This window comes from Orcinus orca, chromosome 11, assembly GCF_937001465.1.
Source record: "Orcinus orca chromosome 11, mOrcOrc1.1, whole genome shotgun sequence".
Taxonomy (NCBI): Eukaryota; Metazoa; Chordata; class Mammalia; order Artiodactyla; family Delphinidae; genus Orcinus; species Orcinus orca.
In genome coordinates this window covers 63,982,835-64,007,561 of record NC_064569.1, presented here as the reverse complement: position 1 = coordinate 64,007,561, position 24,727 = coordinate 63,982,835, and the positions used below count along the sequence as shown (strand labels likewise).

The following is a 24,727-nucleotide window of genomic DNA, read 5'->3' as shown; positions in this document are numbered from 1 at the left end:
TGTCTTGCCTGCATTTTGATTAACTTGCTAAAAAAAATTATCTGCTGATAAGTTTATTGGGTCTGAGGACCATTTACTAAACCATAATCTCAGAACTGAAAATGAGAATGTAAATCATCAGAAACATGACAAGAACACTAGAATTAAATGCATTTCTTTTCTCAGGAGGAAATTTCCATGGAAGGATATAGGAGGTAACAGATCTCCAATTCGCACCCCTATTTTGAAAATAAACATTTTGACCCAAGCCCTGTTTTCAAACATACACTCCTTTTTGTTTTGACTTCAGATCCTTTCAAACTATATTCAGAATCTGACTACTTAAACATTCCCATCTCCATTTTTCTCCTAAAAACTTATTATCTAACACACTTTGTAGTTTACTCATTTATCTTGCTTAGTGTTTTTCTCGCCCTCTGGAATATCAGTCTCATGAAGGAGGGTTGACTGTTTTATTCACTGCTATATCCTTAGCCTCCAGAACTGACTAGGACACAGGTGTGCTATACGTTTTGAATCAATGAGCAAGTAAAACTATTCGGGAAGAAGAAGGGGCAACAAACACTAAACTACATTTACTCAGTTGATTCAACAGCTATTTCCGTTGAATATTCAAGTGTTTAAGTCTTGTCTATATAGTATATATTTCACCAAAATGTTAAGTCATCCTTAGGATTTTGGATAAAATCCAGACTAAATACATATATCATAGAATACATATACATAATATATATTCATAGAGTATATATTTATGGCACTGAATGAATACATCTCTCCCCACTTATTTGGGTTAACAAGTTAGTAACTGCAAATTTATAAAATCCTGGGGATCTCATCACATTTGAACAGAATTTTCTTGGAAAGAACTCATTTTCAGAAATAGAATTAAACTGTTTTCTCACATACACTATTTTCTGCTTAATTTTAGTCAAGACTGGAGTGATGACGAAATAGGTGTTGGAATGTAATTATAAGCTCTCTTGAGAAAATGACAGGGTTTTTCTAAATAACAGATTTGGTATGTTGTGTAAATTGTATATCGTTTTAGCATCCTGGATATTCTCAATTTATAATCAGTCTTAAAGGACTGTGGAACTAAAAGGGAGAAAGGGAACTAAGTTGTTTATATAATAATGGCGATAGGGCCAATGTGAATTTTCAAAAGTAACGCTGTCATATAAAAAAAACACTACATTTTATTGTTGGCTAAAATATAAGCAAAGACAGTGCTTAACATACAATTATATACCTTGTGTACCAATTCTAAATGTGTGTAATAGTATTTTTGTTAAAGTCACACTGAGATATTAAAACTCAAGGTTAATTGATTCATTTTGTATGATTATGGAGTAAAATTTATCTTGAGTGAACACTTTATGACAGGCTTTTGAATTTTTGAAATGTATTTTCCACTATATGTGTGACGTACACCTTTTGGTTGCAGAAGTATATGACAGAACATTAAATATATTTCATTTAATCTAATAAAGGCATTTGCTCTTGAAAAAAAAGTAACACCATCTTATGTAAATGAGGTTAGATTTCAAGATGCAGTTATGATTACTTGGAAAATAGAAGGATGACAGAAACTGAAGATCATGCTTCTTAAAATCTGTATGGCTTAAACAGCCCTATGAGTTTTTTATATTTTATCCTATCCCTAGAAACTGTTAGACTTTTTCTAATTAGGCCATTATTACCCATACACATAATAGGAAAAATAAAGTGGTGAAGAATTCAGCTCTTTAGAAAGTAAAAATGTCAAACATGTTCCATGAATATCCCTAAAAGGAAAGATTTAACAGTGCACGGCACATAGTAGGTGCTCAGAAAACATTCATTGAATGAATGAACTTGAACAATAAGAAACAATTTGAGCAAAACATCAACATGGATTTTTGTTGCTTTCTGGTTTGCTCTGGAGCAAGAGTCCTAGAAATCTGGTGATTAGATAAATCATATGTATACAATTTATAATGTGTTATGGTATCAGGTAGTGAAATATGAAGGACTTCTGGCAATTTATAGGAGGAAGGATACATCATTTGGATCATTCATGAAATGGGCCACTTGTCACCTTATTTCTGAGTTTAAGTTAAAAAGTTAGCCCGATGCATTGTGCTTTGGAAAGATACTACTTCAAGTTTAGTGCAATATAAACTAGAAAATTGCCTATTTAAATTAAGAAAATTTCTTGAAGGAAAGGCATCTCAGTGGAAGAGGGCGGGGGGAAAGCCATGTGCCAAAATGTAATGTAATTAGAACTCTCTCAGAAAAACAAACTTATTATGCATAAGATAGTTGTATAGAGGATGATGAATCATTTTTCTCTCAGTGCCTTTGTCCCAAGTTTTAAATAAATGTTACAACATATTCTTGCAAAACAAGAAGCATGTATGGACAATGATAGAATGACAAGGTGGGAGAATATTGGCTTTGACTTGTTTCATTTATTCCTTAACTACTTTTGTGTACCTGCTGTGAGACACAATGCTAGGCACTTGGTGTACATCGGTAATGACATGTTTCTGCAAGCTAGAGGGGACATCAGTCCAACAACCAGTTAGTGACTCACATTATCAGTTGTGAAAGCATGTGCAGCAAGAGAAGCAAGTAACAGAGAATAGCAAATGCTAGGGGAGTGATTATCTTTAGTTTTCTTTCTTCTTTTCCATTATAGTTTATTACAAGATACTGAATATAGCCCCCTGTGCTCTACAGTAGGACCTTGTTGTTTATTTTATATATAGTAGCTTGTATCTGCTAATCCTAAACCCCTAATTTATCCCTCCTCCTGCCTTTCCTGTTTGGTAACCATACAGCTCAGAATGGCCATCATTAAAAAGTCTACAAATAATAAATGCTGGAGAGGGTGTGGAGAAAAGGGAACCCTCCTACACTGTTGGTGGGAATGTAAATTGGTGCAGCCACTATGGAGAACAGTATGGAGGGTTCCTTAAACTAAAGATAGTTGCCATATGACCCAGCAATCCCACTCCTGGGCATATATCTGATAGAACTCTAATCTGAAATGATATATGCACCCTAGTGTTCACAGCAGCACTATTTACAGTAGCCAAGACATGGAAACAACCTAAATGTCTATCTACAGGTGAATGGATAAAGATGTGGTACATATATAGTACAATGGAATATTACTCAGCCATAAAAAGAATGAAATGATGCCATTTGCAGCAACATGGATGGACCTAGAGAGCATCTTTTGTTTTCGGATGAAGGGATTCAGAGTTAGAGGGATAAGAAGCTAGTTTGAAGTTGTATGTGTGGTCAGTGGCAGAATGGGGATCCTAGCCCAAGTCAGACTGACTGCATAGCCAGAGCTAGAATTGACATTCTAGAATTTCCCCACTGCTGATCATTCCAACACAAACTCCCTGCTTAGACCCCTCAGTGTCACCCTAACACCCCCAGAGCATAAAATTCGATTCCCTCGATCCTGCCCTGCCTCTCTGTCCACTTCATTTCTCACTCTTCTCTGCTGCAGCAATTTCATATGCACTTGCCCATTAGTTTCACACAGACATGCCTTTGCTCACACTGTGCTTTGGGCCTGTCCTCCTGAGCTGCATAACCCCTCACACAGTTCCTCCTCCAGGAAGCCTCCATGACACCCCAGTAGGGGTTACCTACCCTTCCTCTGGCCTTGGGGCTCCTCAAATGATTGCCTATGGACCAAATCTGCCTGCTGCATGTTTTTTTGTGGGCATGAACTAAAGAGGTTTTTCCATTTTTAAAAGTTGGAAAAAAAAAAAATGGAAAGAAGAATAATATTCCACGAGATGTGAAATTATATGAAATTCAAATGTCAGTGTCCCTATATAAAGTTTTATTAGCACACCATCACATCTATTCTTCATATTGCCTATGGGTGTTTTCGTGTTACAGGGGTAGAGTTGAATAGTTCCATGAAACCAGGTGGCCTGCGAAGCCTAAAACACTTACCTCATTCGCCAGTTGATAAGTTACAATGCATTGTGTTTCTGGGTTAATAAATAATTGATTTTTTTATTTTAAGGAAGGAAAATTGAAGCAACATGATACAATATCTTTCTGGCTGTGGTAAGAGAAAAGACAGGAAAAGAAAATGTAGTATGATTGGCAGATTTCTGGGGTATTAACTAGAAGCCTTGAGTCTTCTGTGGTCTTCAGTGTGGAGTTAAATATTCTCCATGGGGAAGAAAATATTAGAATTTCTGCTTTATTTTTTCTTCTAAAAATAAGACCAGATTAGAGAGTTGCCACGGTCTGAGGTACAGAACAATGTGGCATCCTCGTCTGGGCGTCATTCACAGGCGGTGTTCAAGGGTTGCTGAGGGGCCGCCACAGCACCGCTGCCCGAGGGACCCTCACTTGTTTGCTTTTTGTGTTTTGCTATGTACTGCAGTTTACGTGAACTAAGTGATATGTATTTCTGGATTATATTTAGTTTTAACCAAACATCCTCACGAAATGAGCATGTTGCTTAAAGTGATTCCTGAAAAACAACGGTGGCTTAAAAACCTGATAATGCAAATGTATTTCACACGAGTGAAAAATAAGAATGTGACAGAACTGACTGTTTCTCGAGTGAGCTCAGTGTCAGACATGATTAGAAGTAAAAATGATCTATTTCAGGTTAGAGAAGTGACTGAAAATCTTTTTAAAAACATCAAAAACTTCAGTCAGTGTGATCTACTGATTTATATTTACTGTGAATCTCAATTTACAGTCAATATTGTGCCTTTGTGAGGTATTTTTTTTTAATGACACTTCTTTTTAGAACTAAGTGAAATAAACTAAGTGAAATAAACTTGTGAATTGCTATGTCACAGGGTTAAAACTATATTTTCAATGACGCATATTTACTAACACAATATATTAATAACACTGGAAGGGAGAATAACATTTTCGTCATTCATAAATGTAAAATGTGTATTTTACTTTTGCTATAGGCTTTACTTTTTTTTTTTACTTTTAAAGAAGTTTATGATGTCCATTTTATATTACTACAACATTAAATGCACAAAATTTATAAACATGCAAGGAAGAAGGTGCTCCAAAAGTTTTACTGATCAGAGATCTTCAAATTGATGTTCACTTATTTCATCATCAGACAACTGTATGCTGCTTAAACATTGATTGTAAAGAAGGGATAGCTCCCCCCTCAGCCCTGTCCTCACTTTGATTTTCACAAAATGTTTATCTGGCTTGTAAATAACTTTTTTGAAAAGAGAATTTTTGAGAAGAATTGCCTGTAACTCCTACATCAGAGTCCATATCCATCGGGTGAGGGAAACCTCCTTTAATTTCATATCCTGTTGATTTTTTTTCTAATACATAGGGTTTTAAATTATTTTTATACTTTGCTTGGTCTTTTTTGAGACTGTAGGCTCCAGAGCAGGACAGACTATGTCCATCTTATTGACTGAATCTCGAGTACCCAATGTAGGGGCTTAACCCAGATGGTGATTGACTTGCTGATTACTCTGGCTTTAAAAACCAGTCAGTGAGAAGAGAGGAGCGAGGGGATGACCTGATGGTGATGGGACTTCCTCTCCCTCTGGGATGACAGCATATCTTGGACCAAGAAGTTGACTTAGCCTGGAAAAGGAAATTTAAAATCTACTTGTTTTGAGGAATCCTCCTGTATAATCAATAGTGTAATGTTACTTCATGTTACTTTATACATCATTTGCTTTCTCAGACATACTGTCAACCTTCCAGAGGTTTGTTCTACATTTCCTAGCCACTCTTTAAATACACAGTGATTTAGACTGTGTCTGCCATTATGGCCTCAGTTGAAGGAAATAACTATAATATTATGCCTAAAGGTATTGCCCTTTCTATGGTAACATAATAGGTAATGCTAGGAGTATCAGTCATTAGAATCACAACATCATAGTTGGGCTGTGCTAATCAATTTGTCTATATGTGTAAGTGTAATCTGGATAATTTTATTGTGATATAATGTATTCAATTCAGTTCAACTTAACTTTTGATTGGATTCATTTCAATTCAGTTCATACTTTAAGCCCAACATGGGGGGATAAAATGAAATATTTGTATTTTCATTTTATTTCAACCCTTATGGGGCCCTACTTTAGGCAGTGCTAGATGACGGCCATGCAAAAATGAATTAAGTCAGGTCTCTGGCAAAAGGAACTCAGAAAGAGCCACAGACACCTACAGCATGTGATAAGTCACGGGAAGGGATAACTCCGGTGTGCCGTGGAAACACAGAAAAAGGAATAAATAGGGTGCCTGGCAACGCTGACGATTAAAGAACTCAGTCTCATGAACGAGGAAAGGCATTTATAGGACATGATCAAAGAAAGACAAGCCTGTGATCCAGTGAAATACATGGGCAGTACAAAGGTAGAGATGAATGATGATGGGACTAAAATAACGGAGGAATTTTCCCGGGGAAGCAAATACTTAAATTGCTTCTACCCAGGTTCGTTTGTTTTGTTTTTCTTGCTACTTTGTGCCAAACTGAAAAAAGGAGGAGGAAAAAAGAAAGGCAAGATGTTAGGAAGCTTTTTAGCTTACACCTCTTGAGGCACGACTTTGGAAATGATTAAAGGAAATTAAAATTGCCCAGGAACTCACTGGTGGCATGTGATTGTCTTCCCACTGGGAAGCCACAGCTCACTATTTCATGGCTGCTCTTTTTTTGTATTATGTAAACTTGTAAACACTAATCTCCTCGCCCCTCGCCCCCTTCCGTCTCTCTTTTCTTTTTAGTTGTTGGAAAGAACATAAATTCGTTCTGGACATTATTTTCCAGCAGAAATAAGCACACAGAAAGAAATAAAGAGCAGTTATTTTTTACTCATTAGGGCATTTGCTGTTTATCTGTGAAGTCGCAGGCATTTGCATGTGTTGGCATTTGCAGGCACAGTTGGATATCGTTACTTTGTCACGGTAATCTATAGAGGGTATTAATTGTGAGTCAACTATCATTTTGCAGCTCAAAAGCATTTATTATCTTCTACGGTTGAGGTTTCTACGGTTTGGGGATTATGGCCAATTGAAATTACAGTGTGCATCGTCTAGACAGTGGAATGTAGTGGGTAATCAGACAGGCTTAGGTAACAGACCCAGCTGGAGCGAGGAGCTGGGACCTGCCATTCATTCACTCTGTGACCTTGAGCAAGTCTCTTAATTTTTCCAAGGCTTCGTTTCCTCATTTGCATATGGGGATAATCTTGACTTCATGGGATTAAGATGAAACAAGACTTATAGTATTGTCGTTGTTGTCATCATTATCAGCAATAGTCTTTCATCCTCAATTTTTATCCCTACTTGGTGGGATAAATCTGTCTTTAATAGATACACTCTTCCATGTGCTAATACTAGCTTCAGGCTGAGCATGGTCATTTAGAGCTTTAGTTCTCACCTAAAATGAGACAGTCTTAGGAGATTGGAGGCACTTAACAGGTTGACCTCCTAACCTACAGCTGTGAGTAGAGCACAATTTTTAACCAGTGTTTCTGCTAAGCTCGCCTCTAGCCTTTGCTTAGGTACTGAAATTGAAAGAACCAAGTATGGATCTGCAGTTCAGCTCTTTAGAGTGAAGAGTAAGTTCAATTCTTTCCCCACGTATTTGCCAGCAGTTACCATCATGTCCTCTCTAAGTCTGTTCTTTTGTAGCTTTAGCATCTCCAATTCCTTGAACAGTTCTTCCAGTGAGACTGGATCTACCCTCTGCATGACCCTATTTCCCTCTGGATTTGCTTCAGAGAGTTAATGTCTCTCCTCTTAAGTGTGTTTCCAGAAACGAATGCAATATTCCAGACTTCTCAGTGTATAGAAGCTCTGTTGCCAGAGTCTCATCTTTGAAATGAATAATTTCAGTTGGTAAGGTTTCACTGCTGTTTCTACATATCAGATCAAATGGAAAAGCTAGGGAGGCAATGGCAAGACCCATCCACACCAGCAGCAAAGAGAAATAAAAATCGTTGTGCTCATCAACCCACCCAAGATGAAAAAAAAATCCCATTCCTGTATCTTGCTTGCAAGCAAATGTTAAGTTCTAGTAGCTTTAAAAACTAGGTCCTCTTACAGCATTAAAGATGGCTAGAATAGTTTACATTAAAAAAAATTTCAAGTGGCAGTTATAAGAATCAAAATCTATATGCTATAATTATGTGGGTATGTTAATTTAAAAGATGTATCTATTTACACATGAAAATCTGTATATCTAATTTGGTTTGAGGATAGCATCTTTAGCTTTGGGCTAAACTTACATAATACTTCTCTTGGGAATATTACTCCGGGAATACTAAAGATATATCTTGATTTTAAAAAATAAAAGCAGCCTTGATCGCAATAGGTTTGAAAAGTTTTTTAAACGTGAGGATCAAGCTGGAATATACCTCCTAATCTCATGTTTGTATCTGCCTTAGCATCCTGTGAAGCTCTGACATTTATCCCTGGAATACAGATAGTCTTCAGGTTCTTAGCTTCACAGAAAATGCTTCCTAAGCAATTGGTTTAAACTGGGGTCAGGTTGGCTAGTTGGAGAGAGACACACAGTTCAACATTACTGATGTAGGCAAAATTAGCAATTAGTTGAATAATAAATCAAAGTGACACAGAGGGTTCATCTCTGCTCTAGGGCACAACAATTTTTCACATATCTTCCCCCAGAGTTGCTCTGCGACCAGGCCCTGCCCCTTCTAGTCAAATTAACAAAGCAACACCAGGTTCCATCTTACGGCGTTTTCATTTTAGAGAGAGTTTATCCAGCTTCCAGGCATGAACTTGGTAATTAGGATGAGAGAGGTTCTATTCTTTATTCCTATTTATTAGCCCAGTCTTGGGCCTGTGATCATAAAGAACCACTTGGGAGAGAACTCTGGTATCTCAGAAAATTCATATAACTTAAAGTTGAAAATGGTAGAAATATATCCTTGAGAAATACACTACTGGTCTTATTTCTTATAAAATATACAAGGTCTTGTGGCCAAGAATGAATGGATGAGGGGAGCAGGATTTGTTAGCCTTGGGATGTTCTCCTAGAGAAGGTGAGTCCAAGCAGGTGATTGCCATCCAAATAATGGGGGTGCATTCTTTAAACATACACAGTATGAGCCATATAGGACTATATTTTCTAGGAACCAGGATATGGTGAGAAAAATAGTCAACCAAGAACTGTCTTCGGCTTAAAAATAACCAACACTTAACATGGTGCTGTCAACTCAGAGTTTCCACCTGACATTACTTCATTTGCTTACGTGACAACCTTGCTGTTATTAATACCCCAACTGTATAAACAAGCAGACAGGATCAGAAAGGTTAAAAGGCTTCAGATCCAGGTTTTCCAATGCTGGCTACTGTTCCTTTCCCACTGCATCCTGCTGTCTCTCAGGAGAGGGTCTGTTTACGGCTGAGTTGCAACTCCACTGGAGGCCAAGGAGGCAAGGACAAATGCTGGTTTTTTCAGATGGGTCTTTATTATTAGGCTTTGCCCTGTAATAACTGTTAAATCATGCCTAAGGCATGTCTTTTGGCAAGGTCAGGGCACATATAAAGCCTTTCTATAAAGTTAAATTCCTATTGGGAGGCTTTTAAGGTTTTTATATTTTAATGGAGTTATTAAAATGAAAGTTCAGACTTGCATAATTCATAAGCATTCACTGCCTCTTTTAAAATCTCTGCTACAAAACTCTTCTTAAAAATTTTTCAGTGAAATTCTTATATAAAACATGAGCACGCCTTCCAGTTAAGATTAAAATAGGTATCTGATTATAGTAAACGGAAGCTTCCCTATGATATAATACAGCTCTTTAGGCTGCTTTCATTTATAATGTTTTCACTGCATGTAAAGAAGATACTATAAAACTCAGGAGTATTTTCTACACCTAGAATTGGCAACTTTCAGTATAAGTAGTTTTCACGTGTTTAAGTAGTTTTGTAAAATCTAGAACTTGAGAAATTGCCTTAAAAATATTGGTTTTGACTTTGTAAAAGTATATATTTTTACTTTGACTATAATGACTGTCACAGATATCTCCAACCTGCTATCAAAACAATGCTGCTGGACTGAGTGTGTTAAAGGATTAAAACGCCTGCAAATATAGCTGATGAAAATCTGAAAATCTACACGCTAATGACCTGATTTTTTTTTTTTTTTTGTATTCTTTGCAATCAGTAAAGGTTGTCTTTTTTTTTTTTTTTTTTTTTTTTTTGCGGTACGTGGGCCTCTCACTGCCGTGGCCTCTCCCGTTGCGGAGCACAGGCTCCAGACGCGCAGGCTCAGCGGCCATGGCTCATGGGCCTAGCCGCTCCGTGGCATGTGGGATCCTCCCGGATCGGGGCACGAACCCGTGTCCCCTGCATCGGCAGGCGGACTCCCAACCCCTGCGCCACCAGGGAAGCCCTCACAGTTATATTTATAAGGGAATTACTAAATATATTATGGTGCACCCAAACAAAGAGATGTCATACAACTAGTAGAAATAATGGCACGTCTATACATACTGTCCTAGAAGGAAAAAATATTATGTAATATGTTTTATGATCTCATTTTAATAAAATGCATATATTATATATGCACATATAATTTATATAAATCAAAACAATCTTGATGTGAAGTTTCAAATTGTTTCCTTGAGACACTGAATTATCTCTGAATGGAAAGGGATTAGAGGGAGTAGTTTTGGGGCTTAATTTTTTACCCTCCATTTGAAATCAGTGGTGGGGTTATAGGTTATTTTAATTTTATTGAGCTTCTCTATAATTTGAAAACTAAAAATGGAGGGAAATAGTTTAACAGTGCTATGTGTGAAAGCATTTGTTTCCTTAATTAGGATATGAAAGTCCATAATACTATGAACAAATGGCAGCTGTAACAACTGTAGATAACTGCGACATGTCACAGTTCCGTATGTACGCATATGAGCTCTGCACGTGTGCTATCACTAAATGCAGTCACCTCTTTTTGGTTCACATGGGACAGTTAATCACACTGTCATATTATTAGCTGAAATCAGTAGTTTGAAGTCTAGAAGTTAAGTCAGTCACCATGTTGCTTTAGTTTTGAGCAAAAGCAGTTTGAGCTTTCCCAAGGAGATCAAATAGTGTGCTTATCTCATTTTCAAGTTACAAAGTTAATTTCCTAAGTAAACACTTAAAACCTTTTTTTTTTTTTTTTGTAGAAGAAAAAAGTTATAGAAAGCCTCCTAGTTTTCCTGGGAGCCCTGAGAATGATACGTAGCAAAAGTTAGGCCATTAGGAATTGAAAAAGGCAACCAGCTGCTATGTTCTCTTGACTTTTATAAGGAGTTAGTCTATAAAGCAATGAACAAGTAAGATGCTGAGTCATTGCCTTATCTGTTCATGCCGGGCTAAAGATGTGACTAGGGAACCGTTTTTGTCTTTACTTCTTCACTGAAAAATGTCTTTATGACCCTCATTGAGGAATAACTGTAGTAACGTGTACATTTCTGGGTTACTCTTTTCCTTTATTTCCTGGAGATGATCTGTTTCACTGTTTTTTTTTTTACACTATTAAGGAAGTGGGGGAATAAAGGAAAAAAGAAATCTGAAAATGACAGCTGAAATCAATTTCAATAACTACATGTTATGTTTCTGATCTTATTTCTTAGCTGCTGTTTCTATTATACTATTACTACTCTATGATGCCAAAAGGATTTCATTAAATGGAAGAAATAAAGTCAGATCAGTTGGAAGGTGAAAGCAAAATAACCAGTTAGATTGGCAGAATCTTAAAATCTGTAACTGGTTGTTTAGGCAGGGAAGCTGAAGTATGTTCCCCTCACATAAGTTCCAGGGCCTCTGAGAAGGCAAACATATGTAGATACCATCTCTGCTCTCAAGGTAGCTCTTGGTACAAGCAAGTGGCAAGGCTATAAAAAGGAAGGAAATAGAATGATTAAATTTATAACAAATCAGGAATAAGGGATTAAGGGACCAAATACAAACAATATATCCTTTTGAAAGTGGAGGTGACTATAATAAAGTATGTAATTTTTTTTAAAAAAGATTGTTTTTGATGTTTCTGTTTCTCTGAGCATTGTTGTGGTGTTTCAGACTCAATAGTATTTCCCCTTTTTGTTACCTAACTGTTCCAGGCTGAATGGGAAACTGGCAGTGTCATAAAAGGAAGTGAAAAATGGCAAAGATATTTGCAATACTTTTTTAACTTCTGAAAGTTTAAGTATAGTTAATTTATAATGTTGACACAAATGTGATATATTTTTAATAGTTTTATTTTAAAACATTATCAAATACATATAATATGGATAATAAAATCTCTTAAAGCCCACCAAATACAGTTTTAAAAACAGAAGTATTTGGGGGCTTTAATCCTGCCAGTGCAATTACCTATTAAATCTGGCCTTCGCTATTCCTTTCTTACATACTGAATGGAGAGCAGAGGATAGAGTGCAAACTCAAGGATGCAAATATAGCCATTCTGGGTTGAACAGCTAGTGGACTTTGCAGCTGTGGGGTCTGTTTCTGATGGTTACTCATGGAAAGGCACATGGGGTCCTACAAGACAACATACAATAAAGGTTTAGAGATGTCCCCTTTCAAGCCTGTAACTCAAAACAGACCCATACATTGATCTTAACCCACTCCATCTCCTAGAACAAGTTTTACTACTGAACTGTAAAGTAGCAGAGAAAATTTGATGAAGAATTTGAGCAGAAAGGTGCCTTTGGGATGATTCTCAATGGCCCTCCCTTTTATCTATTCTCTTTCAAGCATCAAAGTCACTTCCTAATTTTAGCATTGTGGGATGTGATAAACAGGTTGGTCTTACTCTGGCTCTACCTTTCATGATTTTCAGACTCTAATCATCTCTCTGCTCAGCTTTCCTTTTCCAGACTACAAAGTCGCAATCTTCTTAGCCTGTTCTCACACACAGCCTCTTCATCCCTGTTCTAGCCGCCTCTCTGGCAGCTGGGCCTTTAACCCCACTCTCTTTCCTAAGGTCGGACTGTAACCACAGGCTCTCCACACGTGAATGAGCTTCAGTCTGGGACAAAGGCAGGGCATTTTTTCCCTGTTGTGTTTATAAAATCCTCCACGACAACACCAAGCCTCTTTGGTTGTAGTGGCACACTTGATAAATGTCTTCAATGGATGGCTCTATGTGACTTTTCTTGGCTTATAATAGACCCTATTATTTTATACTCTAACTTTTTTTTTTTTTCCTTTCAATATATTACTTCTAAGCTTGACTACACTGAAGCTCATCTATCACACTTTGGATTACTCAGCCTAGCAAGGTTTTTTTTTTTTCTTTTGGATTTATTCACTGAGCTTGGAATTTCAGTGGCTGGAAACATGGATGTTACCTTCAGAATTGGAGTTTCAAGGTGACTAGTAAAAATTCAGATTTCTTTGGAACTATTTCCACTTCTCCATATGTGGATCTCATTAACATTGTCCAGATGAGCTCTATTTTCCTGGTAGTTGTCTGTTGCAATTCAAGTTTCTTCAGTCTTATTATTTAAATATGTAATATCGGCCCACAGAGTCCCATAGCGCTTTATAGGGGCAGTAAGCTTTTGTACTATTAAATCATATCTCCCCCCCATCCCAATCATATCATACATACTGTCATCCAGAATCAGCCCTTGATATTGAGTAGTAGGTAAAATTTTTCTTTAGTGTTCCTCTGCCGCCTAATAGGCACTCAAATCCTTTAGACTTGGGCTTTCTTCCATATTGTTCTAGCAACATCCCTGCGTCTCTACCACGGATACAGCTGAAACTACACTGTTTTGTATTTTGTCCTCTTTTGTGCATAAAGAATCAGTCACTAAAATAACATACCAGTCTGTACACTGAAACTGACGTGGTCCTTTCAGACTGGAAATCTATTAGTATTTGATGTCTGATCTTATGAACTCATTGATCCTGTCTTTGCTATCTAAGTAACCAAAACCTAATTGAACAATCAACCAGTGAATTTATATTAGTGGCTTCCATGATCTAATTTTAGTTTGGGCATGAAAGAATTTTGGAATCAGGTAGAATTTTTGGCCATCTCTCAAACTATAACAGGTGGTTAGCCATCTGTCATCCAGATTGAACCTGGTGAGGAAGGATAATGCCTGAGGAGTCGAGTTTTATTCATGGAGTTGGAAGACTGCTTGGCTTGACATCCTAAATCTGCCAAATACTGATTCTGTGACCTTGGGAAAGTTACTTACCTCTCTATTAAAAATAGTATCTACCTCATAGGGTTGTAAGTGTGGGTTAAATCACTTAGCATATGTAAAGCATTTAGGACGATGTCTGGCTCACATCGTGCTACGTGAGTGTCTGCTGTTATTTTTACTTGTTTAGCCAAGGACTGGCATAGTGCCTGGCGCTGAGTGGGTATTCAAATGTTTGTTGTATGATTTATATATGCCTGCTGGCTAAAGGACTTATTTAGGAGTTTTTGTGCTGTTCTGAACTAATGTGTTTCAGCCAATCATTCATTTTTTCTGATATCAAATCTAGCCCACATCCCACATCTCCTCTTCTCATTTCACCCAGACCACTTAGTCCTTCAGGTGTAGCATCTCTCTCTGTTCTGTGGTAATTGTGGCTGGATCTCATATTGCAGGATGATCCAGTTTAAGGATTTGTCATTTCTTTTTCAGATCAACTTGTTCACATCGTAGGGATTCAGACTATTTTATCAATATTGTAATTAAGCCTTTTGAAGTGTCACAGAATTTTGTATTATAACATTCAAGCCTAAAATTAGGATGAAGCCATCTGACATCATGGCCAACTTAATATGCATATTCCTATCTCGTTAGCTCAATAAGATGCCAGTTTATTTGCATGTTATTGCTTGACCCTGATATCATGGCCAATTAATTTGCATATCCCTATCTAATTGGCTCAGATAAGTTTTTGCCACTTGGTTTGTTGGCCCAGCTCCCAGACTAGTGTCTTTTAGTCCAAATCAATTGAATTTGGAGTGGTTTTCTTTGTCATGCTTTCAACACCAATGGAAGGACAGTTAAGAGTGGTGATCATGAATGTATAAAGGAACTGCCTATTTTGTTTCTGGTTGGAAAAAACCGAAGAAGAAAAGACAGTAATTTAGATATGTGGGCAAGGTATTTTTCAGGGAAGAGGATACTGAGCTGATTTAAAAAAAAAAAAATAGGACTTCTTAAGGAAATTCCAGTGGATGAAGCAAAGGATGTATTCTATATCACTGATAAAAATTATAACTTGGAGTTGGGCTGACCTGGACCTCAGCTAAAAAATTATGATGTAGAATTTAAGCCTCAAAAACACAGTTTTCTTTTTCTTTTCTTTAAAAAAGAATTGTGACATAAATTGACAAACATTGTAAGTTTAAGGTGTTCAATGTGTTGATTTCAAACACATATATTGCAATATGATTTCCACCCTAGCTTCCTCTAACTCTATACATTCCCTATAAAGTATAGTTTCCTATTAAGATGCATAAGCGTAACATGGGGGAATGTTTAAAATGCAATTTCCAGGTTGCCACCCATAGATATTCAGTTATAGGTTGGTCTGAGGTGGTCCTTGAAATCTTAAATTTTAACATGTACCTGGGATGATTCTGACGTAGGTAGAATATCACATCTTGCTGACTAGTGCTTGAAAGAACGATAGGCCTGTGCTCATTCATGGTTTCTATGTGTGGAATCTAGTGATTCCCCAGGGTTGGGTGAGTTGCCCTTTCCTAGATAACTTCCAAAATTTAAATTGGCTCTATTTTCCAAATTCTATTTCTAGGACAGTAGAAATGACAAGACAAACCCGTGACAAATTAAAAAAAAATTACATCTTGAGGAAAGGAAAGCAGTGCGTGTGGGGGGGGGCGGGGCCGGCAGGGCTGGGGAAGCATATGGTGAATCATACTGGGTTGGGTGTCAGGGGCTTGTCCACACACTGGCAGTTTGCTGTAAAGCAGTGGTGACTTCTTTACCACCGTGTGCCTCCTTTCTTCCTCTGCCATCATCTCCCTCAAGTAGTTGGTGCTGTTTGTGAAATCCATCGCCCTGTTCTTTGGAACTTAGATGCTTTGGGGGACCTCTCTACTCCTGCTCTTTGCTTTTCACAGTATAAATTCCATAGTGATGAGACAGGTCTGGGGACGGCCAGGAAGAAGACTGGAGGTGGGACTTGGTGTGGAAAGTGAAAGGGAGAAAAGATGGTAAGAGAGAACAGTTTCTATTCACAATAGGCAAGACATGGAAAAACCTAAATGTCCGCTGACAGATGAATGGATGAAGAAGGTGTGGTGCACATATGGGATGGAATACTACTCAGCCATACAAAAGAGAGAAATAATGCCGTTTGCAGCAACATGGATGGACCTAGAGATTGTCATACTGAGTGAACTAAGACAGAAAGACAAATACCATATGATATCACTTATATGTGGAATCTAAAATATGGTACAAATGTACCTATCTATAGAACAGAAACAGACTCACAGACATAGAGAACAGACTTGTGGTTGCCAGGGGGGAGGGTGGGTGGAGGGAGGGACAGAGTGGGAGTTCGGGGTTAGCAGACTATTACATATAGAATGGATAAACAATAAGGTCTTACTGTACAGCACAGGGAACTATATTCAATGTCCTGAGATAAACCATATGGAAAAGAATACAAAAAAGAATATATATATACGTACAATGGAATCACTTTCCTGTACAGCAGAAATGAACACAACATTGTAAATCAACTATACTTCAATAAATAAATAAAGTAAATCAAAAAAGAGAGAACAATTTCCACCACGCTCTCTCCAACCAGCCCTCAGGATGTCTCTGACCTGATCCTACCTTGTAGTTACCTCTCCAGGTCCTTGACCTTCAGCAGGCTGCTGGAATTAGGGGCATATCATTTCAGTCCTTCCTATGTTTTCCCAGCATTCTCTTGCTGCCAATGATTGGCATACTTTTGATGTTCTCTTCACAATATAGGTGAACACAAACCGTATCAAGGGAGCAGGGCTGCAGATTTTTACCTTGATTTACTTGCCATGGTTCCTAGCAGTACAAACGTTTAGAAAAATTTCAAAAGAATTCTGTCCTAGCTTCAGCGGAAGAGCGAAATGGAACAGTCTTTGAGATGTTCTATGTTGGGGAATTGTAGGGCCTGGACTTCAGTCCCAGCTCTACAATCTACACATTAGGTGACTTTGAATGTCAATAATGACAAAAGCAATGGCCAGTACTGAATGCCACGTATGTGACAGATGTGGAGCAAGATGATTTACGTACATTGTCTAGTGTCTCTAAGCTTCAATTTTCTGAGAATATCACCTTCAGAAACTACCTTACAGGTCTATCTTGAGGACCACATGAGAAAACCAAGTTAGAAAATGTTTTCTTTTTTTTTTTTTCCCCCCGACCCCCCTAGAAAATGTTTTCTAAATTAGTAGAGTGTTTTATAACTATGTGCTAATGACTTCTTAACACTTGAAAACAATTTTCAGATTAAAGCTGAAAATTAGAACTTCTCCCTAATACAGAAACTTAAAAGCTTACTATCACTTCCATTTTGTTGGTTCAGAAGTTTTGTCTTTCCTTCTTGGAACAGTTATGTACTCGTTGGAAAACTTTCAGAATTTTTTTTAACTTGTGATATATAAAGCCCAAACTGAATTTAGAGTCTTGACATTCCTCTTTAAAGCTGTACTCAGAAGTCTCAAATTTCTGGAATGACCAAAAAAAAAAAAACCTGAGAAGATTAACTGTAACATATCCAGGGACAAGAAATTAGGGGCAGGGTATCTAGTTATTTCTGACTTGTGTCTCTACACGGGTAGAAATTCAAATATAAAAATTATACAGCTAAAAAATGCAAGACATATATAGAACCTCACACCTTTAGGAATTCTCAACTTTTCTGATGCTTTCAATTTCTTAGACCTCTTTTCTATAGACTGAATGTTAATGTCCCCTTAAAAATCATACGTTGAAACAGGGTCCTCAATGCGATGGTATTTGGAGGTGGGACCTTTGGGAGGTGATTAGCTCTTGAGGGTCGAGCCCTCATGAAAGAGATTAGTGACCTTATAAAAGAGACCCCAAAGAGCTCCCTTGCTCCTTCTACCACGTGAGGACACAGAGAAAACATCCATCTGTGAACCAGGAAGGAGGTTCTCATCAGACACAGAACCTATTGGCACCTTAATCCTAGATGTCTCAGCCTCCAGAACTGTGAGATATTTCTGTTTATGAGACACCCATGTTATGGTGTTCTGTTATAGCAGCCTGAATGGACTAAGGCACTCTTCATACTCTACCTCAATTTTTACAAAAACATTTATTTGAAGGGAGATTTACTCCAAAAGTGCAGATGTATATTAAGTTGTGGTTACTAGGCCGAAGGCTTGAGTTTTTTCCAAGTACAGGGCACAAAAGCTGCTCATTTCCCACTGCACATACGTGCACCTGACGAACAGCCTTGCAGCCTGCAGGACTCAAGATTTCAATACAAATAGCTAGATTCGGAAACCCTCGCTGGTGCTCAAATACTTGAGCGCTAGAACAGGAAGCAACAAAGCTCAAGTGTCTACTGTAGATATGTGAATGGTCCAATCAAATTTGTCACTGTAAAGTAAGAGTTGGGATTTGCATGGCTTGTTGTATTGGGTATATGATAGAGGCAAAATCTTGGGGCCATGCTTTTTGAATTCATACAGTAGAAAAGAAAGAAACTGTGTTGAGTCGTAAGAAATTATTTTTAAAAATGTTCCTATTTCTTCAATATTTTTTGTTTAATCCCATATATTGTCTTAATTTGATATTGGGACTTAGAATACAGGAGTCTACTGATATCTCTTTGTCTGAATTGACCAGCCAATCCCATCAAGCTTTTTTCCCACTAAATCAAGGAATTGGTTAAACTATCCATTGGTTGCTTTCACATTTTGCATATTTAGCCCAAGATTTGATAAGGTTACTAATAGAAATAAGGACAATAATAGTAAGCACTTTAGTGTGCTTTCATTTATTTCTCACAATAACCTTATAAATAAGATTCTCTAATTATTTCCACTTTACAGATAATGCAACTGAGACTTAAAAGCTAGATAACTTGTCCAATGTCAAATTGCTAACAGTGGGAGACTGGGATTTAAACACTGGCAAAAACCCATTTTGGTTCCAATTTACTAGCCATTTCCAGCAAATGTAGTTTGGCATTCAAATTACCTGGAAGGACCTCATTATATAATTTTGGTCTCCTTGGACATAGGTCAACTTACTTTGAGACAGACCATCCAAGTGCTTAAAGTTATTTTAATGGTAAGTAGGTTAAACAAATTTGAAATGCAAGACTTGTTTTTTCAGGCCATAGCTCCTTTGTAAATAATTGATTATTCATTCAGCGGCTCAGCTCAGTGCTACCAGTCAGTGTGGGAATGGTGGGATATATAAATATAGAGCACAGTCTAGTGAGAGAAGCGTGATGTTTGAAGGGTGTAAACAAACTCCTGGCATTTAAAAAAGGAAAAAATTTGTTCTTTTAGGATGGATCAAAAAAGGCTTCATGGAATCCCTCCATGTATAATGCTGTCTGTCCCAGGCACCCCTATGGCTCACTTCTTCACCTCTTCCAGGTTGTTGCCAAAAGGTTACCTACTCACGGGTCTTTCTCCAACCACCCCATTTAAAGCTTCTCCCCAACATTCCTTATTCTACTTCCCTGCTTTGCTTTCTTCATAGCACTTATCACCTCTTGGTGTACAACGTGCTTTTCTTATTTATTGGCTTCTGTCTGTTTCCGCACATTACAATGTAATCTGTATGAGGGCAGGGTCCTTTGGCTGTTTTGTCCACTGATGTAAACCTGGTTTCAGAACAATGCCTAACATAAAGTAGGGACACAATACATAGTTGTTCAATGGATGGAGGAAATAAGACTTCAGCTGGGCCTGAAGAATGGATAGGGTTTTAGCTAGACCTTCCTTGGTGGATGGAAGAGATTCCAGGTGAAGGAAACAACTTAAGCAAACAGTGGAGGCAGCAAATCCCATCGCCTGTTCTGGGGACCAGTGTGCTGGTCAACTTGGTTCAGATATAGAAATATGGTGGGGTGTAGTCTGGAAGTATCTATATTATGTAGACCTGAGTGATTATGACTTAATTTTACAGGCAGCAGGAAGCCCATGTGATTAGGACTCTTTAAGGATATTTCAAGGCTAAATATCCTTAATTTAATATTTAACTGTTCAACCAAATCATTCCAGGTACTTCAAATTTAGGGGTGGAACTGGGTTAGGTGGGTTGTGAAGCTACTATAATTGTAAACCCTGGCAAAATAGCCCACTTTGGTTCAGGTTAACTAGCTATTTTCAGCAAATGTAGTTTGGCATTTGAAAAGAGAATATATTTTTTTCGCTTTTATAGAGTTACGAAGACTGAATTAGATATGACCTCTGGCCTTGCCCCTTCCATGTCACAGTGTTGAGTTAGCCCAATGGGTAGTAGGAGTCATGCCAGGAGCCCTTCCTTCACTGGGATACCTAGCAGTTACCCAACTACACATGGTTATGACTGCAAGCCACATAAATAATGTCCTGCTAGACCCAACTTCCCATAGCTAAACCTCAAAAATGCCTGTAGCATCTCTGATGCTGCTGAACAACAAGAGAGATGGATGATGGAAGAGGCGTGAGAGTGTCAAGGGGCACAAACTGTGATTAACAAATTGTGGGTGAAATATCTATCTGTGACCATGGGGACTCCTTTCTAGGACTTTGGGAGAAGACAGAACAAATAAGGGACCCTGAAGTTACTGGCTTCATGGTAGAGTTTCTTCTGGAACTCTGATGAAGGGTGTTAAGGTGAATGGGGAGGAAGACCAGGAGAGCACTGGATAGAGGTGATGAGGAGGTGGGTGGTTGGCATAGGAGTTTGGAAAGAAGTGTGGGAGAGAGGATGCAGAGAACTAGATGATGATAGTTGGCTATCGAACCAAAGGAAGAGGAAAGGTCAAAGGCGTCTGAAGTCAGACTTCAAGATACTAAGTAGAATTCTGGGGGTAAACTGTTCTCGTGCCTAAAAATTTCTCTGCACATTAAATACTCTTTTGTTTTAGGTTTAAATACATTGCATTTATTATCATTACTGATGTTCAAATGATCACATCTTTGGCCAGTGGAAGCCTCTTCAAGGTGACTCTTAAGCCTGTTGACATGACTCCCTTAGTCTTTGATAGTTTCCTTGCTTTCTGGTATGATGAGATGTTCTCGGCTTGTCTTGTATACCTTCTTTTGCCACACCTGGAATCTACCATTTCTCCAATAAGCTCCAGGTTCTTCTAGTGAGAAATTGTATTTTCACACCATTTCTGGTTCTGGGATGGTCATGGCTACTAGGTCAGTCTTTGTTTCTAGGCCTTTTTGCAGGACAGAGCCAGGAAAAGGTGGATGTGTATAGATACTTACATAGGTGTATGCATATATTTTGCATCTTAGGCACAGTAAATACTCTACATTTTTGAAAGAAACTGCTTATTGCTTTAAACTTGCTCTGTTAATGCCATTAGGCAATGAAAGCAGCAAGTTTTTAAATGGGGTCTTAGTGACATGAAAGAAGTCGTGCAGATTCCCCAGGCAATATATTTATAAAGAGAAGTAAATTTAGGTACCAGGAGAATTTGGTTGACAAATTAGTGGTTCAGTAGGTGGAACCTTAGCTTTAGCATATTTTAGCTGTTACACTTTACAATATAAAATCACCATGCTGCATGAGGGTGACCTTTTGAAGTTTGCAATATTTTTATTAGAGAAAGCACTGAATAACCAGTAATGTTGGATCTAATTCCATAGCCATGAACAATGACAACTATAGTCTATTTTTGACCCTGTGCCATATCAAGAAAATTCCTCACACTTTAGTTACTAGAAGATCAAGAATATAACTGATTTAATCACACAGAGAAGAAAATAAAAACAATTGTGTTCCGCTGTGGAAATGACAAGTCCTTCATTTGACTTTGCTTTTGAGCAAGTATAATGGACTTGAGGACATGGGGAGGGGGAAGGGGAAGCTGGGACGAAGTGACAGTGTGGCATGGACATATATACACCACCAAATGTAAAACAGATAGCTAGTGGGAAGCAGCCGCATAGCACAGGGAGATCAGCTCGGTGCTTTGTGACCACCTAGAGGGGTGGGATAGGGAGGGTGGGAGGCAGACGCAAGAGGGAGGAGATATGGGGACATATGTATATGTATAGCTGATTCACTTTGTTATACAGCAAAAACTAACACACCATTGTAAAGCAATTATACTCCAATAAAGGTGTTAAAAAAAAAAAAAGAATATACTTTACTCACCTAAAAAAAAAAAAGAAAAGAATATACTCACTTTTTTTAAAACTAAAATTGGGTTTTACAGAACTTTAAATCCCCAAATTTCCCCATCCCCAACACAAGCTGTAGAGAATAAATGCATTTCCATGAGGATTCACCCTCAGATTTTATTGTTCACATATATTTGAAATGTTGCATGTTCACACAAAACAGTATTGCTAAAAACTATCTTAGGCTATATACTTACCTAATATTTGTCTTTTATTATATAAATTAAGTATTAACCTAATGAGTCTCAGATAAAACAGTATTTTTCATATCATAAATGAATTTTGACCAAAAAACAAAACAAAAAAAAGGGAACAAAATTATAATTGGTCATAGGTGTTGCCTTTCAAAAGAGAAGCAGTTTTTCATCTTTCAGAGCAATAGGATTGCCAATTGATACCTGGGCTGTGAAGTGGGAAAATAGGTCTCATCTTCTCTGCTAATTCTAATAAATTGAGAGTGGCTTCCTGGGTCTCTGTGTTGGGATGAATTCTGAAACTGCTTCCAGGTTCCATGGGAAAGAGAACTGTGACCAATTAAGGAGTGGGGCATCGCGGCACGTGTGCTGTGCATTCGGTATCCACGATGAAACAGCATCAAAAAACACAGTAAACATCAGACTCACCAGACAAGCCACCTACATCCATCTTCTTCAGGTTCTTTGCCTCAAGAATGACAACAGTCAGTTTGCCAGCAGTAGGTACGTAGCGAAGGGAGAAGCAGATATCACCCAATTTCTCTTGCTATGAAAACCAATAAGAAAGTATAAGTAATTTTTCAAATAAAGGTGAATGTGGTTTGTACATAAACACTGTAAACTCCTCAGGGAGGGGGATTATGACAATTAGAATTTGAAAACTCTTAACGTTCACTGGCATTTACCCAGTGGTCTTTCATTCACTAAGGTATCATCAAGAGTGACTGTAACTCATTTCAGTTTTTAATTAGCTCATCTATACTTTAACATTCATCAAAATATATCCATAATTCAATGGTTCAGGAGATGGGACCAAGACAACTTTTTTAGAGACTGCTTTCTGAATAGTACTGCAAAACTCTTGGCAAAAATTAATAACTTGATTAAATAGCTTTGAAAAGAGCCTAACACTTTTTTGGTAGACTCAACCCACCTACTTTTTTGTCTTTTGACATTTCAAATAGGATTATGTGTAATCTTAGACTTTTGGGGGAAAAAGACTTGTTTCCGTGTTCCATTTAAATTCTATTTATTGATGAGAAATTGTAAATTCCTAATAGCAGAAAGGCAAAAAGGCAAAAACGTATATAAGTGTTTGCACTTTTAGTTTTACTCATTTCAAGTGAGGTCTAACTTCCTTTTCCCTTATCCTAAAATTTATAAAAATCTAAGCGGTGGGTCAAAAAAGTGAAATACACAGTAACACAAAGTTTCTCATACACCCTCACGTTATTTCATTGGTATCATATTTTAGTTTCAAGAACATTCACCAATCCTATATTTGAGCATCTCTGAATCACTGAAGAGTTTAAAATGTTGACGTTATATAGAACTTTTACCTTTTTCAGAAAAGAGACCTATGGGTTCTCCCACCTTAAGTGTTTTACTCTTTAGGATAACTAAGAACTTTGGTAATTGAACATGAGGAAGATTTTTGCATTCATATTAATGCATGAGAGAGGGGGCAAGGGTGTGCAGTTTGTTGTATTCTCAGATGCTGGAGGTGCTAGACTGCTCACTGACATACGGGATTAAGTATATGTATGGCAAATCAGGGTTTATTTCTTTGCATCTTTTCCCTGCCCATCCCCCCTCCAATAGTAATTCCAAAGAAGGTAATGGTTGTGCCAGACTTGTGCAGATAGATTTCTAACATAGGAGTGAGGTACAGAAGGCCATATCCTCAGGTCTTCTCCTGCTGTACTCCTAATTTGGCTGTTTTTGGCCTTCTCTGTATCTTGACATATGTTAAATTGGCTAAATTAACTGCCTAGATGTAATCCAACAAATTAAGAAAATGCAATTCCTTTTTTGGGGGGTACTCATTAAATCCATCTTTCAAAAAGGAAAGGGTATCTACCTGTTCTATAATTTATCGATAGGTGAGAAGTAATATATTCAATGTCTGTGTGTGTGTGTGCGTGTGCACGCACGTGAGAAAGAGAGAGAGAGAGAGAGGAAGAGAGAAATGGTACTTTCTGCTTATGTAATGCTTTTGAAAATATCACCACATGTGTGTATAGCCATGGTTCTTTCATTTCTTGAGTTCCCATAGCACCTTACCCACATATCTCTTACGTTACTAAGGGAACTTTTTTGGTCTTACTGTGTGTGTCTTAATTTCCCCACTAAATGACTAATGACTAAAAACTCCTTGAAGACAAGGTCCTTCCCTGAATTATCACTT

The 24,727-nt window shown here is 37.7% G+C and overlaps 1 protein-coding gene and 1 long non-coding RNA gene across 4 annotated transcripts in view; one reads left to right on the top strand and one right to left on the bottom strand.

Moving 5' to 3' along the window:
- The window catches only part of SYT1 (synaptotagmin 1), a 540,189-nt gene that overhangs the window by 63,371 nt on the left and 452,091 nt on the right, over positions 1-24,727 (bottom strand). For all 3 annotated transcript variants that reach the window (XM_033431327.2, XM_004271581.3, XM_033431328.2), the window contains one exon: positions 22,969-23,086. In XM_033431327.2, the coding sequence (XP_033287218.1) occupies positions 22,969-23,086 (118 nt within the window). The remainder of the gene's footprint in view (positions 1-22,968; positions 23,087-24,727) is intronic.
- Positions 1-24,727, top strand: part of LOC117201968 (uncharacterized) — a 314,961-nt gene that overhangs the window by 19,902 nt on the left and 270,332 nt on the right. The gene's annotated exons all lie outside the window — the stretch shown is intronic.